This window comes from Falco punctatus, assembly GCF_963210335.1.
Source record: "Falco punctatus genome assembly, chromosome: 7".
NCBI classification, from domain to species: Eukaryota; Metazoa; Chordata; class Aves; order Falconiformes; family Falconidae; genus Falco; species Falco punctatus.
Window position 1 is genome coordinate 72,998,948 of NC_137587.1, and position 16,800 is coordinate 73,015,747.

General features: G+C 46.7%; 1 protein-coding gene across 2 annotated transcripts in view; it reads left to right on the plus strand.

The window, feature by feature from the left end:
* Positions 1 to 16,800, plus strand: part of SORD (sorbitol dehydrogenase) — a 35,443-nt gene that overhangs the window by 16,071 nt on the left and 2,572 nt on the right. For both annotated transcript variants that reach the window (XM_080397155.1, XM_080397156.1), the window contains exons 2-8: positions 2,454 to 2,487; positions 3,193 to 3,357; positions 5,459 to 5,618; positions 8,038 to 8,156; positions 8,616 to 8,681; positions 15,445 to 15,620; positions 16,423 to 16,544. In XM_080397155.1, the coding sequence (XP_080253281.1) occupies positions 2,454 to 2,487; positions 3,193 to 3,357; positions 5,459 to 5,618; positions 8,038 to 8,156; positions 8,616 to 8,681; positions 15,445 to 15,620; positions 16,423 to 16,544 (842 nt within the window). The remainder of the gene's footprint in view (positions 1 to 2,453; positions 2,488 to 3,192; positions 3,358 to 5,458; positions 5,619 to 8,037; positions 8,157 to 8,615; positions 8,682 to 15,444; positions 15,621 to 16,422; positions 16,545 to 16,800) is intronic.

Consider the following 16,800-nt stretch of genomic DNA (forward strand, 5'->3'; position numbering starts at 1 on the left):
CCTCTAGCTCAAGAATGTGTTTCCAAACCCCTGTAATTTAGAAAGGTGTATGAGAGCGTTGAGGGTGGCTGCTGGCTCCGTTCTGTCTGTATTGCTGATCTCTAGGTTGGCTTACGCCCAGATGTGTAAGTTTCCCTTGGGATATTTGTATTGCTGGAGACCTCAGTGGTGGTCCTCAGTGCTTCCCTGGCCTCCTGTACTGGCAGCCCCTCAGAGTGGGATCCTCCTGGGCTTCTCTAAAGTTTCTTCACAACAGTGTGAATGGCACTCATTGCATTGCCCCACTGATCACGTAAGGAGTCTAGGCAGAGAACTCTCAACTTGTTACATGCATTATTCATACCTAAAGTTAGGTGAGATCATCTTGCCTGTAATTCCCACACCTTTCTTAATTCCTGTGGATGTGTTTCCGATGGGGAGGGTCACTGTGGCTTCAATAGCTGGCCTGTGTTACGCAAAAATGTATTGGCTTCATTTTTGTTGACTCTCCTCTGGATCTTAGGTGGTTGCCACAGGCTCCAAGTTGCTTCCCCTTGAGGATTTATTGGTTTTTATGGATGTACATACGCTCTCTTACATGTCGTCTTTCACGAAAAACATTGGCTGCATTTCCTTCACATCCTCGGTTACACCAGTTGCTGTCTCTGACCTTTTCAGTGCAGAATGGGCAGTGAGCAGAACATGCATTCTGAAGTACTTCGGGGTCTACCACTTTGGTCACTCACAGTTTTCTACAAATCAAGCTGGAGGGTTCAGTTTCCACCAAGAGGACTGGGTTTTGGCACAGCTGTTCTTGAAAGAAAAGTGTGTTTTTCTGGGCTGAGGAATGCCACATACACATTTTCAGCTAGAAGTTGGCTTGCTTTATCTGTCACCATGTTGTGCTCAGTCCCTTTGAGACAGCCAAGGTGGTCTTGTACCTCTGGTGTGTTACCAGACTGCATGCTTACTGGCCATTTTCTGTATAAGAGTTTACATGTAGATCGGCTTCTTTTAAAAATAATGCTCTGGTCTGTGTCCTTAGTGGGGCAAAACAAACACCCCACATAGAAAAAATGCAGATAGAGTTCTGAGCATTGAAAATTTCAGTAGGTTGAGTTGTGCTTGATTTGCACTCCAGTCAACAGTTTGGGCCATCCTGCCCACTTACAGCACCAATTATTCAGCAGGTATTTTAATGAAGTAGTGCTTTGACAATGTATTTTCAGAATTTCTCGTACAAAGTATGAGTTGAGAAGTATGGTGGGGTTGAAAATGTGTTTAATTAGCTAAAATGCAAAATGGTGTTCCCCCAAAGCAGGAAGGGATACCCTGCTTTCTCAGCAGTACAGCAGCAGCAAAGTCTGGTCTTGTTGTTATGTAGCAGCTTCTAACTGGTTAACTGCTGAAGCTGCTACATGGAGGACTGCTATAAAGTGATTGCTCATCTCTCAAATCCAGAGAGCAGATTTCTTGCTAACTGAAGATGCTCTTGCAAGGTGAAATAACCGACCATGGGCTCACTAATGTGTATGCACCAAATTTCTGAAGAGGAACTGGGTGAATCGAAGGTCTGCTCAAAGGCCTTGTGCCCGCTTTTGGGCTGTGGGTAAAAGGGTCTAAAATGCACGAAAATTTGAGCAGCAGGTGGATTATGGAGAGTTCATTGTTAGCACTAACTACTTTGGTGCAGGTTTTCTTAGGCACATGATCTTAGAGGTGCGTGCTGGATGGTTATCGTACTGTCATGATGTTGTAAAACCCAACAGAATTATTCCTTTGCCTTTTGAGACAGCTGAGGGAGTTCAGTGAAGGCAAAAGGTCTGCAGACCCTTTAGGTGGAAGGGTGACATGAGGCCAAGTGACTACTTTTATAATTCTGGTTTTTGTCATTCGTCCCATAAAGAGGTGTCATACTCATTACAAGAGGATGTGACTTTAAATGTGATTTACAGTAATGTTTACAATTGATGTATACATTGGTTTATTATTATGTAGTAAAAATATAATAATAATAATATAAACATTGGAATACTAATGCTTTATAGAAATTAGAGGTTCAGAATCTTCCTGGTTACAGAACGTGAATTTTTTTGTCTTTTGGTGGGATGAAGGATTCAGCTGAAACTTGAGGCTGTTCCAGGGCAGGAAAATTTAGTATGTGGCTCTTTTCTGGGCAGGGAAAGGCGAAATAATTGAAGAGAGTGCATTTACAGGCTGGCTGTGTGCTCACTTATAATGGATGCTCACGCTAATTCACTGCAAAAGCAAAATTAGGTGAGCTTAGGGAGGAAGTGTGAACTGCACGTTGTTCTTGCTCCTTGTTGTACAGCAGTGTCTTACAGAGCAGACAGAACCAAAACCCTGATCTGTTTGTGGATTTACCTGAGCTAACCTGGACTGACTTTCCATGAGGTACTCCCATGGCTATGCACAAGCGGCTGAATGCTTTTTTTTTTTCTTTTTGTCCATAGGAAAACCGTCCAGTTCCGGAACCGGGTCCCAATGGTAGGTCTAGAGATGACTGCTTCTGTCTGCTTTCTTTGCTAATCTCTTTCTTTTCCCATTCTTTTTTTGCTACTCCTTGGTTTTATAAAGAGGTCATATGTTTCTGAGAACGTGTAACACAATCCAAAAAAAGAATGCTTGGCTAAACCAGACAATGCTGTGTTTCCACTTAAGGAAGAATTGGAGCAGTCACAGATACACCCCTTTATCTGGCTTTTGTTTGCTTCCTGTTTCATCAGTTCATGTATTTCACATTAAACATGTTAAATGATCTTATTGCAGGACTAAATATTAATAGGCTAGGCATATAGGCCAATAGAAATTTGATTCACTGATTTTCCAAGGCTGAAATCATAGCTTAGGGAGAAGGAAAAATTAAATGGACTTGCTCATTTATTCTTCCTCCAGTAATAGTCATGCCCCTCTTGGATTGTATTAGCTTTTGTTGACAGGGGTCTTACCATGTTTTAAGTTTTACTGTTTTGTAAATCCTTGTATAGTTTTGTATTTTAGCAGGTGTCTCATGAATATGCCATCCATCCTAATGTGTGCATGTGCAGTTCTGGTACATGTATTTACTGCTAGTAAATTCAGATGTTTCAGTGCTGGCTTGGCCTTTATTGTGGGGCACAGAGGCAGTACATCTGTCACTTTCCCAGTGCCTGAGAAGTTTTTCTGCAAGAACCTTTCTTCTTTTTCTGGCAGAGGTCCTCCTGCGGATGCATTCTGTTGGGATCTGTGGGTCTGACGTTCACTACTGGCAGCATGGTCGAATTGGGGATTTTGTCATGAAGGACCCCATGGTATTGGGGCACGAAGCTTCTGGGACTGTTGTCAAAGTGGGATCAGGGGTGACTGATCTGAAACCAGGTAATTGGAATCAAAACTGTCATTTTATTAGTTTTCCTGCTAGTCAGTTCCTTGAGAACGTGTTGATAACAGGCTGTGCTTTTTTGTTATGTAAATTTATCTCGTCTTCTGAGCTGTGAATTGCAGTGTGACCTGCTCCTTCAGAGAGTGTCACTGTACTGCTGTTAACCACACAGCTTCACCACTGTAGTGGTATTTCTTAGGAATGCAGAGCAGTGTGTATGCTGGTACAAGGTGCCTTCTGAAGAAGCTGGATGTTCAGCTTCAGAAACCATGTATGTTGCTCTTGCCAGCAGCCTGCTGTTGATCTTTCTTTGGCATGTGTGTTCTTGAAGGAGCAAATGACCTCCAGCAGTGGAAAGAGTTCACTGGAGCAACTGTACTAGGCCCCATAATGTGACCTCTACAGTTTGGTATGCTCATGAATGCCCTAGAAAATGGGCTGAGCAGTGAATTTTGCTAAGTTTGCTGGTGATAGCAACTTAGGCAGGGCGGAGAGAACATGGGAGAGCTAGCAAGAGTTACAGAGAGAACTTAAGGGTGTCTGGACAATAAGGTGCAGCTAAAATTCAATGCAGGTAAAGTGGTGACTTTGACAGAAGAAACAAAACCAGCTTTGTATCTAAAACGGTGGGCTGACCGTCACTGCTGAAGAGTGAGACCTTTGACTCTGACACAGTTTAGGGTAATGTTGGCTCATGGTGAAGAGTGCAGATCAGAGTTAGGAAAGGGACAGATACTCAGACAGAGGACATCATTGCACATGTGGAGCTCTGCGTGCAGTTCTGGTCTCCTCCTTTCCAAAGAGATATAAAAGAAGTGAAAAGTCTCAGAGGAGGACAAGGAGATGATGAGATGTGGAGCGGCATGTCTATGACAAATTACTAAATTAGGAACTTGAGCTAGGAGCTGGAGACACAACTCAAGGACATGTGATACAGGTCTGAAGGCTCATGGAGGGCAGGGAGAGGGCACATAAAGGTTGCCAGTTCTCCGTTTCCTCCAGTACAAGACCAAGGGACAGTGCGAGCCAGGTGCAGCATTCACCTAGGATGCAGCAGACCTGCAGGCCTTCTTGGCAGAGGATGACATGGATGCTAGAAGTTTACACGGTGGAAGGTAGAGGAGAAATTGTCCAGGGTTAGTAAATACAAAGAAACCACATGCAGCTTGGGAGGCCCCACACACAGCTAAATATAATGGGCGGCTGGGAGAACGGTCAGTATGTGCTTCTGCTTCTCTCACCCCCAGACATCCCATACTGGCCCTGTCAGAGGTGATGTAGTGGGCTAGATGGCTCTTTACTTTGATCCATTCTCCTGCTTGTCACCATGTCTGAGTGGAAGCATGTTGCTGGAGAGCTTTGCTGAGAGATTTGGCTTTGGTTCGCTTCCTCTGCCAAACAAAATGGGCTGTCTTGTGTTCCTTGCAGACTTGCAAGTTGTACTGCAGTCACACATTTGTTTTCTTTAGTCCATCCTGCCTTGTGATTGCAATTCAATATTTTTTTTTTTTTTTTTTTGCAATTTGTCCTACAGCATGTGTTCTTCCAGCAGTCTGGACTTCCCTGCCATAACATCAAGATGTTTCTGTTTCCCCATAAGTCCTGCCTGACTTCCAGATGTGCTTTTGCACCATAAGCTTCCTTCCAAAGGAACAGCCCTTTCCAGCTGGTGGCGTGGTGGCCAGCAGAGCTCACCTGCTTTGCCCTATTTATTCTACTACTTACTACAGATTCTGAAAAAAATCTGGTCACTGTGTGATTGCCTGGAGTGAGGGCTGCCTTTTCATCTGCTAAGGTTGAGTGCAAGGCAGCTGGAGAGAAGTTTGTATGTGACTGAGCTTCCATCTGCTCTGTGTCTGTGGCTCTGAAACACTGGCTTTTTTAAGTAACTGTGAAGATCTTGGTGATGAGGCCACCGTGAAGGAAGCGTTAGGAACTTGCCTGGTGTGTGCAGTGTGATCTTTTCCAGTTAGCAGATGTCCCTCATGCTTCTCCTGTGCCAGGGTTTCATGCTGTCTTCTGTGATTGTTTGATGCTACTCCATACCTATGTGCCCACGTTCTTTCCAAGTAACACAGTCTGCTTTCACTCTGACAGGTGATCGAGTGGCCATTGAGCCTGGTGTCCCAAGAGAAATGGATGAGTTCTGCAAAACTGGCCGCTATAACCTGTCTCCAACCATCTTCTTCTGTGCGACGCCTCCTGATAATGGGAACTTGTGCCGCTACTACAAGCACAGTGCCAACTACTGCTACAAGTTAGTGCTCCCTCTGCAGAGAAATACATGCTCCCTGGAGGGATTAGCTGAAGCTATTGCCTCTTGGCCCTTTTGAGTATTGCAGTGAGCACTCTTTGCTTGAACATGACATGTTTTAATGCTTTCTGATCCATAAATAACGTGTATAAGGCTTGGATGGCAGCCACTTTGCAAAGGGCTTGTCAGGCAGGTGTAGTTTATCCCCTCTGGTGCCAGACATAAACAAACATTTCTTGCATGTTTCCTGGGATGTCACCGCTGTTTTACCCTTTAATTATTTTTCTTTTCCCATTTACTCCCTGCTGTTGGGTTTTTTTTTCTGCTATCTTTTAATATCCTTGCTTCTTAGGATGGTGCCTGAAGGTCTTTGATTCTTTGAGCTGAGCTAGCTTTACTGCTGCTTTTCAGGAAACACCACATTGACTGCTGAAACCTTGCTCTGTCTTTGAAACGAAGTCATCCTACTTAGAACAGAGCAGGAACAGAAAGCAGTGTTCCTGCTAAGCTGCTTTTTTTTTCTGTGGCGCTGAGTGGCCCCACTAAGCTGCCAGCATTACACATTTGTTTTCATATCCAGTTCAGCAAACTTGAGTATGTTTTTAATTGTGGCAGGACTGACATATTTGCTAAAAGCAAGTCTGTGCTTAAGTACTCTGGCAAATAAACCTCTGCAGTGTTAGACCCACATAAGTGTGTTTGCACAAGGGTTTAAAAACAGTCTAAGGTAGTTCCCCCCCTGAGGCTGGTCTACATGTGGAGCTTGTGCTTTCTCAGTCTGTATGGAGCTGGTACTTATCTATGAGTAGGAATGTCCTTGGGATTGATCTTTGGTGTCTGCAGAGAAAGTCAGGATCATATCAGTTGGAAGGAGACACTCGAATGTTCTTCTTATAGGAGGAGTCCTCAGGCAGGAAGCTTCTTTCAAAGCGATCCCAAGCAGTTGCTGTCAGATGAGATGCTGGTCTGGATGGGACTAACTTCTCGCTGTCCAGACCTACTGTCACTGATCTCCTGTGTGTTGTTAAAATAACATTTTCTGACAACATCACAAGTTTTTCCTTGGGCGGAAGTGGCTGGTTTGTAGCTGTTGTCTTCCAGGGTTTTGCTTTTTTCTCCAGTTTGAGTTAATACTACTTTAACTGTGGGGGATGGTTTAAGCTTTGAAATGCAAAAAAGCCTGGATCTGGTGCTCCTGGTTTCAGGTGAACTATGTGGTGGCCATCTGATATAGAGCAGAGTCGCTGGCACAAAGTCACTCTGCCAGCACAAATTTGCTAAGAAAAGATGATGGCTGAGCTCAATGGGCTCTTGCATATTTGGGCAGATATTGTCTGTCCTTCTACTGGTGGACAGACTCTGTGTTGGATGCTCTGAGTAATTTGATGGATGTGGGAACATGCTGCAAAGCTGCCCTCCCCATTGACAGGACAGTGCCCAGACCCAGTAGTAGCAAATGTGATGCCAGACTCTGAGACAACTGAACTCCTGGAGTCAGCCCTTTAATGCTTCCTGGAGATGAGGGACATACAGATACCTTACAGCTGTCTTCCCACAACTGTTATTTCCGTTACTTGGTTTTGTGCTGGCCCGGCTGAGATCTGACCTTGAGCTTCCCAGGACTGTCAGAAAGACACAGCTCACAGCTCCTGCTGTGTGAGAGCCATGCTGGTGGCTTTCTGAAGGGGGCTGCATTGTGGGGCTGAGATTTATTTTTACCAGCAGTTCAGAAGGGTTTCACCCACCTCTGCTTTTTTCTATCATGTATGCTAACTGCATTATGATGCTGTTTCTGTCCAAAAGGTGTTCGATTCCCACTGTACGCGTTTTCCCTGACTGCTGGGAGGGTGTGTGCTGAGACCAGCCAGTGGTTGAAACACTTGGTGCATCAGGGGAGGACATCCAGAGCATGATGGAGAGACCGGGATCTGGCTGCCTTTGCTTTATGTGGCATCACCACTGGCAGCAAGTAAAAGCATGGAGCCAAATGATTCAACCCAGATGAGGGGTCTGGAGGCTGACTGATGTGTCCCAGCCATAGGGCAGTCTTCACGGTGGTACATTCACAACTGTGGAGTTTATTTCAAAGGGTATGAGTGGCAAAGGTGTTTTTGGGTTGACTCACAGAGTACTGGACAGTTGATGTAGGGGAATTTGTAGGTCCCTGTGTTTGATGCTTGGGCAAACCTCACTGGTAAACGGTTTAGGTGCCCTTGATGCTGCTTCAGAGGAGGGAAGGAGGCAATATAACCTCTTGAAATGCCTTCCAGCCCTGCATTTCTCAGACCACAGGTGAGAGTGTATTTTGCCACTGTGATTTAGACCCATAGGATCACAGAATATTTGGTCTTTGAGTGTCCTGGCTTTCTCATCACCCTCATAAACCTCTTTGGTGATTGTTGCTTTTGTCTGGTTCTTGCAGGCTTCCAGATAATGTCACCTTTGAAGAAGGAGCCCTTATTGAGCCTCTTTCGGTGGGAATCCATGCCTGCAAAAGAGCAGGAGTCACTCTGGGAAGCAAAGTCTTTGTGTCTGGCTCTGGTATGGTGAACATACTCAGTCTTTGCATTCTCTACCTGCCACAGCGTGGAGGGGGATGGACAGGGTGCAAGCCGTAAGCGTGGGTCATAGCAGTTACAGGGATGCTGGGGGCTGGACCCTGAGGCTGCCCTTGCCCGTGCTACACTACAGTGCTGCATTTTGAGCAGCCCAAATGCACAGTGCAGTGTCAGATGTGCTGAGCCGACCAGCTCAAGAGAGCAGAGGAGCGGGTGGTGTTTTCCTTGCGGAGCCCCTCATATAGCAATAGCTGCTCTCTCAGCAGCTGCTCTCACTGCCCTGGGATCATGGTGACTGTGTGATCCCAAAGCTGCCCACCTGGAAACACAGCTGGAGCCTCCTTTAGCCTAGGAACACACTGAGCTCTGGGCATGTTTTTAGAGACTGCAGCTGGTGCTGTCTGGCAGTTGTATATGTTCTCTTTCTCCCCTTTGTATGCAGGACCAATTGGCCTTGTTAATGTGCTTGTTGCTAAGATGATGGGTGCAGCGGCTGTGGTAATTACTGGTAAGTCCTTTTAACCCTTAAGAGTGTGCCTGTTTCCCATGGTACAACACTTTGACTAATTCCAAATTATTCCTTCAAGTTAACTGCTGGGGAAGGCAGCCCAAGCACAACGGAAAGTCTGTTCATGGAGTAGTAATGTGCACCTGTCTAGGGGCAATCTTAATAAACACTTCATTCCCCAGGACAAGACTTTGATCTCTGAATGACTGGTGTCTATAGGAAGATGCAGGTGCTTCTCTGCTAGGTTAGCAGACCAGGGTAGTAACTTCTGCTTCCTAGTACAGGCAAGTTGTGCAGGTGGAGTAGCTACAGTACTTCAAGGAAAATAAACCAGAGGCTAATGAGTGGTCCTTGGATCAAGCCTAGAGACCTTTTTGAGACTTTGAGCAGGTCTTTTGGGAGAAGCAATGCATCTATATGACAAAGCTCTGAATTACAAGAGCTCTGCTTGCTCCTGGTGCCTCACCTCTGATCACTGTTTTCCTTCTTTTTTTTTTTGTTTTTGAGCTCTGCTGACCTCAACTTTGTGTTTTGCCTTTGGCTCATAGATCAAGCCTTGAGGATCAGGTTTTGTTTTTGCTGTAGCACTTGTAGACCTGGATCACATGTGCTTCTAGTCTTCACCTAGGCATGCAGACCAGACAACATAGCATATTTTTATACCCTATTTGGAGCTATTCTTGGAGGCTTGCTCCGAGCAGGTTTTTTTCCTTCCTTTTGTAGTGCTAGGTGATAGTCTGGACACAGTATTTGCACAGTCCCTTCTGTGTGCAGTCCTTCTTTGCTGCCCTTCTTTCTGCTGTCCTGCTGTGGGGTTAATTTTCTAGTGATGATCCACAATGACTGAAATGGCCTTTTCAGGGACCCTGCATTTCAGAAATGGGCCTCACTTATCTAACTGTGTCCTGGAGGTTTCTAGTCCAGCTGCCACTTGCAGCCATGTCTTTGTCTAGCTGTGCCTAGAAAACTTCTGAGGGTTGAGATCCCGTCTTTCGGGGCACCTACTCCAGGACTGCATAACCACTGAATGAAGAAGCTTTTTCTAGGATCCACTCACAAACTGTCATTTGTGGATATTTTCTGTTCTGCAACAATTGAAATGAGTCTTCATCATCTTTGCAGCTACTCTTTTGGTTGTTGCAGCCAGCCATTCGATCCCCCCTTCTCTTTGCCATGCCAATCCAGCCCAGCTCGCTCCACCTTACCTCAAAGGTTTGGGCTCTTCTCTGTATAGCTTGCCTTTCAGAAGGCTCTTGCTCCACCTCCCACACTTCGGGCCAGCTGTATTTTTGACCTCTCTCTTACTGTGTTTCCTTCTTTGGGCTGAGAGACAAAATTCAGGTCCCACACTTTTGTCTTTGCAGAAGCATCCTTCAGTAGTAGCTGATGTCAAAACCTAAAGCAGATTATTGCCTTCTCCCTAAATCCTCCTGCCGCTGAGTCCAGGGCATTTTTTACTCTGCTGGCCCCACCCTGCATGCACGTGCTTGGTGGATTGTGATCAATCCAGGCCTCAGATTTTGCAAAGTGTTGTTATTTGAGGATGATGGTTGCTATGGCAGGAAAAGCAGCTCTGCCTTCACGTATGAGGAACCTTGCTGCTGAGCTGAGCTGGTGCAGGAGCTGATGGGTGACTGAATCCTTGGGTGGGGAAGGGCTTGGTGAGCTGGCAGGGGTTGGTGGGGCTGAGGCAGCTGGTTTAGCCTGCTGCCCCATCCCTGGTCCTATCTGGGTGTATTCTTCCCTGTAACACTGGGAGCTGCTCTTGCCTCTGCCTGTAGACTGCTCCTGGGGACCTTTGGCAAGCAGTTCTCTATAGCATCTGCCATGGGCTTCTGGTGGCCATAGGAGGTTCTTGGTACCTGGTTTGTAGGGTCAGCAAGCTCAGCGACATGGAATTGATCCCTTCTTATATTGCACCTTGGTCTAGGTAATGATCCTGGCTTGTAGACATCTCCCACCTGAGAGGTGTTTGGCTGAGATGCTTGGAGACACCCGTGGAAGGTGCTGTTTCTAGTCAAATATTTGTATGTAACATGAGCTGAAGAATGGATTTTGTTTGGCTCATTGCCACTGGGGATTTTGCTGCCTGTCTCAAGGAACTGCTTTTTCTCTCAGCTTTAGGAGCCAACACCTGTGAGGTGGCCCTCTTGTACTTTGCTACCAGGTTCTTTGAATTAATTGCCTGGAGGTTTTATGATGTGTTTATCTGTGAAGAGCTGTGTCCGCACAGCACTTAAGGCTTTAAATGTTTGTTTTGACAAGCAGCACACAAACATAGAAATACCTAAAAGCTTTTCCCTGACCTGGGGAGAACTCACCTCCTACAGCTTCTGTGGTGAGTGTCTTTGGCACACCTGGAGTCAATGAATTTCGGAAAGTTATATCTCTGCCAGGGGGTCGGGTCCCTTCTCTGGGAGAGTGGCTGGCACTGTAGCTAGAGACTAATGCTCAGCCCTACCCTTCCAAAGGCTTGTGTGTGTCAAAGCTTGCCTTTCCTCCTAGGTACAGCAGCTTGCCTGATAAAAGGTATTAGTGCTTCTGATGTCTTTGCTTTTCTCCCTGAAGTGCTTTATTCCTGTCAGACTAGTGTTCTTCCTTTTGTGGGGGGAGGGTGTTGGTGTATTTGATGGACTGCAGTTAGGTGCAGAAGATCAGTTTGTTTCATGGGTCCTCATCTACTCTTCCCTAAGGTATATGACTTTCTGTGCTCTGCTGCTGATTGATTGTGTGATTGATATTTATGGGCAACCTTCTCCTGTTCTTCTGCCTTGCTGTGGACAGTGGGTATAGCTGTTGCTCTAAAAAGCTGCTTTTCTCCTTAGGGGCACGTAAAAGAGCAGTCTTATTCCCCAGAAAGTGAGATGACAGTTTGGGTAATTTGTATGGTGGTGCTGGACTGTCTTGCCTTACTCTGACTGTCTCTAAAGATGAATTTAGTAATTCCTACTTAAGGGAAACTATTCCCCTTGTGCTATTTAAACCTGAAGTCCTGGGTACTGGTGCCTCCAGAAACCCTGGAAGTCAAGGCCAAGGAGGATGAAACCAGGAAGAGTTCAACTCCTTTGTGAAAGAAGATCAACATAGAAAGTGTGAGAGTTTCAAGCCTGTTAAGGCTTATAAACCATCATGAGACGCTTAAGTATAATTTGATAACTTCCATGGAAGCAGAAATACAAGAATGGGCTACTCTTGGTCTGGCAGTTAAAACTTTAATTAGCTCCAGCAGCCAGGAAGTGAAAACAAATTTCTGACTAGAGGCCAAATGCAACCCTTTAATTCAGGGGTCCTCAAACTACGGCCCACAGGCTGGATACGGCCCTCCAGGGTCCTCAATCTGGCCCCCGGTATTTACAGAACCCCCACGCACCTCCCCCTCCCCCCCCCCCCCCCCGGGGGGGCTGGGGGGGGAAACCAAGCAGCCACAGATGACTGCCTGCCACTTCATCCACACGCCGGCCCCCTGGTGAAAAAGTTTGAGGACCCCTGCTTTAATTGTATAATTGACCAGTTGCCCAAGAGTTGTGTGGAGTTCAGCTGCTGCAAGGTTTAAAACCCAAATGACTTGGTTCTTCTCAACACTTAAAAGTGTCTGGAGCTCTAAACAATATGGTAAACTTCTCATTTGGTAACCTGCAGATCTGTCAGCTTCAGCAAGTGCTTGGTAGTGATTCACTTAGGCCAGGTACACTGAGACGTTATCACAGCCCTGACCAGGTCTGACGGTATTGCTGGTGCATCCTGTATGCCTCTCTGACGTGAGGGCTTCCTTCGTGAGCAAGTTGGCAAACCAGAGGCCAACTATAGGAAAGGTGTGTGTGGGGGGGTGTTTGCTGCCTGAGAGTGACTTCAGTGGCCACTTTGAAGCATTGGCTGGGAGGGCCTGTTGGTCCAAGGCACTGCCTCTGGATGTATTTCTGCCAAAGAGACAGTATAAAATATAGTAAGTGACTAGGCAGAGACTGTAAATGGTTGAATCCAGCTGTGTCTGCTGCAAGCTGTTGTTTTGAGGCTGAACTTCATGGGGATTTCAGTCCGTTGCTGGGAGCACTGTCAAGCTCCCCTGGTCTCTTTGCCATACAGTGAGAGTTGGGAGACACAAGCCATGCCAGGCAGAAGTCGTTTGGAGGCATTTCAGGTGCCTCAGAAATGCCCATGCCCTTGCTGCGTGGGAGGTCTCTGAGTGCAGCTCAGCTAGCAGAGGGTCAGGCATGACCATATGTACAGCCTGAGGGGCAGACGTGACTAATGCCTCCTGCAGCCACAGGAGTGAGAGCCCGTGTCAAGGCTTCCAGGGTGATGCTGCCCTCACTTTTCAGCCTTGGCTTTTCCTCCTTTGACTGCATTTTATTACCCTTTATTTTTCCTTCTTGAAACTCCCTCCTCAGGTCTCCTGGATGCTCATCTCAATGGGTGTGACAGCACCCAGCATCTCAAGCACTTGTGCTGCCAGTGGGGGCATGTCTGTGCTGTTCATCATGTGATGGGCAGGGTAGGTCCTCTGGCCTGTCTTCCTCCCAGTGCTGGGACTGAGTCAGAGTGGCTCATGTCAGAGCAGTAGCCTTGTCCTCCTCCTCTTTTCCCTTGGTATTTTCCCCCTACTCCATCCCTGACTTCTCTGAAGACTGTGCCCTGGTGAGAGGGGTATGTTCCTCTTTGTGGTGTGTGGGTGCACAGTGTGTCCTGGAGAGGAGTGTGCCCCTGGCAAAGGTATCATTTTCCAAGTATCCAAGCCTAGGACCTCTGGCAGGAGACATTGCTCACCCTGAGGTTTGGGTCTAGGAAATCTTGGCTGTTACAGCTCAGTTTCCATGTTAGATCTGAATGTCTTTTCCAGTGCCAGCACACAGGCCCTTGTAAATCACTGCTTCAGTGCAAGGCGAAGAGGTTGTTTCTGCCTGGGAAATGCCTCTTTTCTCTTCTGTCCTCCTCCTTATCTCCAGAGATGTCCTGGTCACCAGTGGTGCCTGGAGAGGGATGGGTGGCTTCCTTCCTGGGGACGTGGAAGAGAAGACACAGTGTGGCTACTCACCTGGGCAGTTCGCTTCATTTACAAACCATTTTATGGGTCTTCAAAAGATATCTACAGCACTGTCAAGGTCCCTGTAGACAGATTACCAGAGTACAGCCATGCCCTTGCAGATATTTATCAACACCAGCTTTGCTGCTGTGTGTTAATGGGCTGTTTGAAGTCAGTATTTTACTAGATCCATTCCCTTTTTTTTATGGGCTTGCCTGCTCATTCATCTGTAACAGAAACTGCTTGAGAGAGGCTTAGCAGCCTCCAGCGCTGTAACAAGGAGGCTAAAAGGATGGGAGAGGTCTATAACAGCAGGGCAGCACTTAGTGTTGACAACTAATGCATTCTGCAGTTTGCTCAGCTGAAAGCATCTGCTGATGGTTCATTGAGGAAGCCCTCAGAGAGCTTGTGATCTGCTCTTATCTGGTACTGTTAGAAGTGAAATGGCCACATTAATGATACTCTGAGCCTGAATCTCCTGTCAGAAAGGCTTCTCGGTGCTGTGCTGTCCATAGCTAGGTGATTTCTGGGCCATCAGGAAGGTCAGAGCAACCTTGCCTCCCTGCCTAGTGCCCTTTGAGAGGGAGGTATCCTTGAGGGTGTGAGCAATAGCAAATGATCTTGAGAGCCAGGGAAGGAAAATGCAGGAGGGGTGGGGTTTTGCCTCTCTGTAGGCTTCTCTCTAGGTTAACTTGCTAAGAGTGTGTATAATGTGGTTTTTTTACAGTTAGTTTTCACTAGTGGGTTTAGGTTCTGTGTGAATTAGTGAAGCTGCTTCACGAAAGAGTCATTGCCAGAGAGACACCAGGCAGTGCAGCCTTTCTTAGTTGGTGTCAGTTTTGTTAAGATGCAACCATGCTGTTCAAACAGGGCAAGTGTAGCTCAGCACTGACCTGTCTGTCTTGCCCTCCTGCTGCCTTTTGCCTTTGCCTGCACTGAGGTTCCTCTGCTCTTCAGCGTGGAGACAGCAACATGCCAGTGCTTGGCCACTGCTGTTCCTGCTGTGGTTCCTGCTTGTGGCATGGGTGTGCTTGCCCTTTGGAGTTTGGAAGCTTGGCCTTCTAGTTTGCCTTGGCACACCTTGGATGTTCCTGCAGTACCAAAGAGAAATTGAGAGATCTACAGTCATCTTAGAAGACACTCCTTAAGTCTCCTGGTGGCAGCTGTTTCTTCACTCAGACATTACTTTGCATGGTGTGGTTTTCATCTGTGAGTTGGTGCTTTAGCCTCTTTGAAGCACACCCTCTTCTGCAGCTGGAAAGCTTTTCGGCATCTGTGTCTTTAAGTTGTCCTTATCACTAATCCTTCTCTGTCTGCCCAGAAAAGTGAGCAGGTCTCCTCCCTGCCTCCTCACTGAATGCTGTGTGAATTTGAGGGAGGGGATGTAGACCCTTTCCTCTCCTGTTTGTGTGCTGCCCTGTGAACCCATGTTCAGACCCCAGACGTATGTGTTTCCATCAGGCCTCCTTGATGGTGACCTACTTGCATCAAGGGTGGGAAGCCCTGTGGTCTGAGAGCTCTACATACATTCTTGAGAAGGTACTAGTGGGCTGCAGTTCCCCACCTTGTCCTACCACATAACAAATACTGTCTTCTCTCTCCTGAGAGAGTTGACAGCTGGTCACCAAACAAAGTGGCTCTGTGGAGATTGTCAGATGGGGGTAGGAAGCAGATTACAGGGTCAGGTTCTTCCCTTCTGCTTCACATAATGCTCCAGTTCTTGACTTGTTTTGTGTTCCCCAGATTTATCTGCATCTCGCCTTCAAAAAGCCAAGGAGGTGGGGGCAGATTTCACCATTCAGGTGAAGAATGAGACCCCGAAGGAGGTGGCCTTCAAAGTGGAAAGTCTGCTTGGCTGCATGCCCGAGATAACTGTGGAGTGTACAGGAGTGGAAGCCTGCATCCAGGCTGGCATTTATGTGAGTATTGCTTGTCTGGCATTGGCTTTTCTTTTTCTGGGATGCTGCAGTGAATGACAGTTATTTCTCTCCCATAGTGCTTAATTTCGGTGAGCTTGGTGTGAGGGAGAGGAGGTGCTCATTAGACAACAACTAAGAGAGACAATTAAAGAGTTAACGTCTTTGCAGGCAGCATGGGGATAATTGTCTGATTTGGCTTTACCACTTACCGAAGAGACTACAATAAGACCCTGAAACTCAGCATGGCTACGCAGCAGTGTCAGAGTAGGACAGCATCTTACATCAAGTTGACGATATGTCCTAATAAGGAGAATAATTAAGAAAATTAATTCCAGCAGGTGAAGAAAGCAGTTAAGGAGATGTTTTGCTGTCATGAACTGCCTGATGTGAAGCTGTGGAGCAGGTAGCACAGTTTCACAATGAAAGGACAGGAGACAAATGGGACAAGCTACAAAAAGAGAAATTCCAGTGGAGCATCAGGCTCTTAGTTTTAAATCTCTCCCATTAATCCCAAAATCCAAAAGTACTTCTCATACTCCTAAATGCTAGTCATTTTTCAGAATAAGATTTAGAAAATCCTTCAGAGATTTTCAAAAGACTGCTTTTTTAAGCCTCGTTTATTGTGTGTTTCACACTTGCGGGCTCCTGACAGGATCCTGCCTCTCCCCTGGCTTCTCTGCTGTGCCCTGGACAGTCCATTACAGCCACAAAGTGTGGCTTTATTTTTTTACAGACTGCTGTGCAAGCTCAGGTGACTGTGTTTTGCAAAATGTAACGTATTTTTATTGTGCTTGTTCTCCAGGCCACTCGTTCTGGTGGGACCTTGGTGCTGGTGGGGCTGGGGCCTGAGATGGTCACTGTGCCCATCGTGAACGCTGCCGTGCGAGAGGTGGATATCCGGGGGATATTCCGCTATTGCAACACGTGAGTCTTGTGCAGCATGGGCTGATGTGTTTCCAAATCTGTCTGTAAGAAGTTCTTGCTTTCCACAAGGAGAGAGGGTGTGGAAAAGGCTGGTTTTCCTTACTAGCCTTTGGTTTCCTTTACCATGGTTAAACCTCATGTCACTCTGAAATGCCAGCGCAGCAGTGCAGACAGTCTGACTGATGTGTCCTGCATTTTGTGCCTTGGTTCCTGTATGAACACTGCACTGCAAATTTGACCACAATAAAGCAGCCCA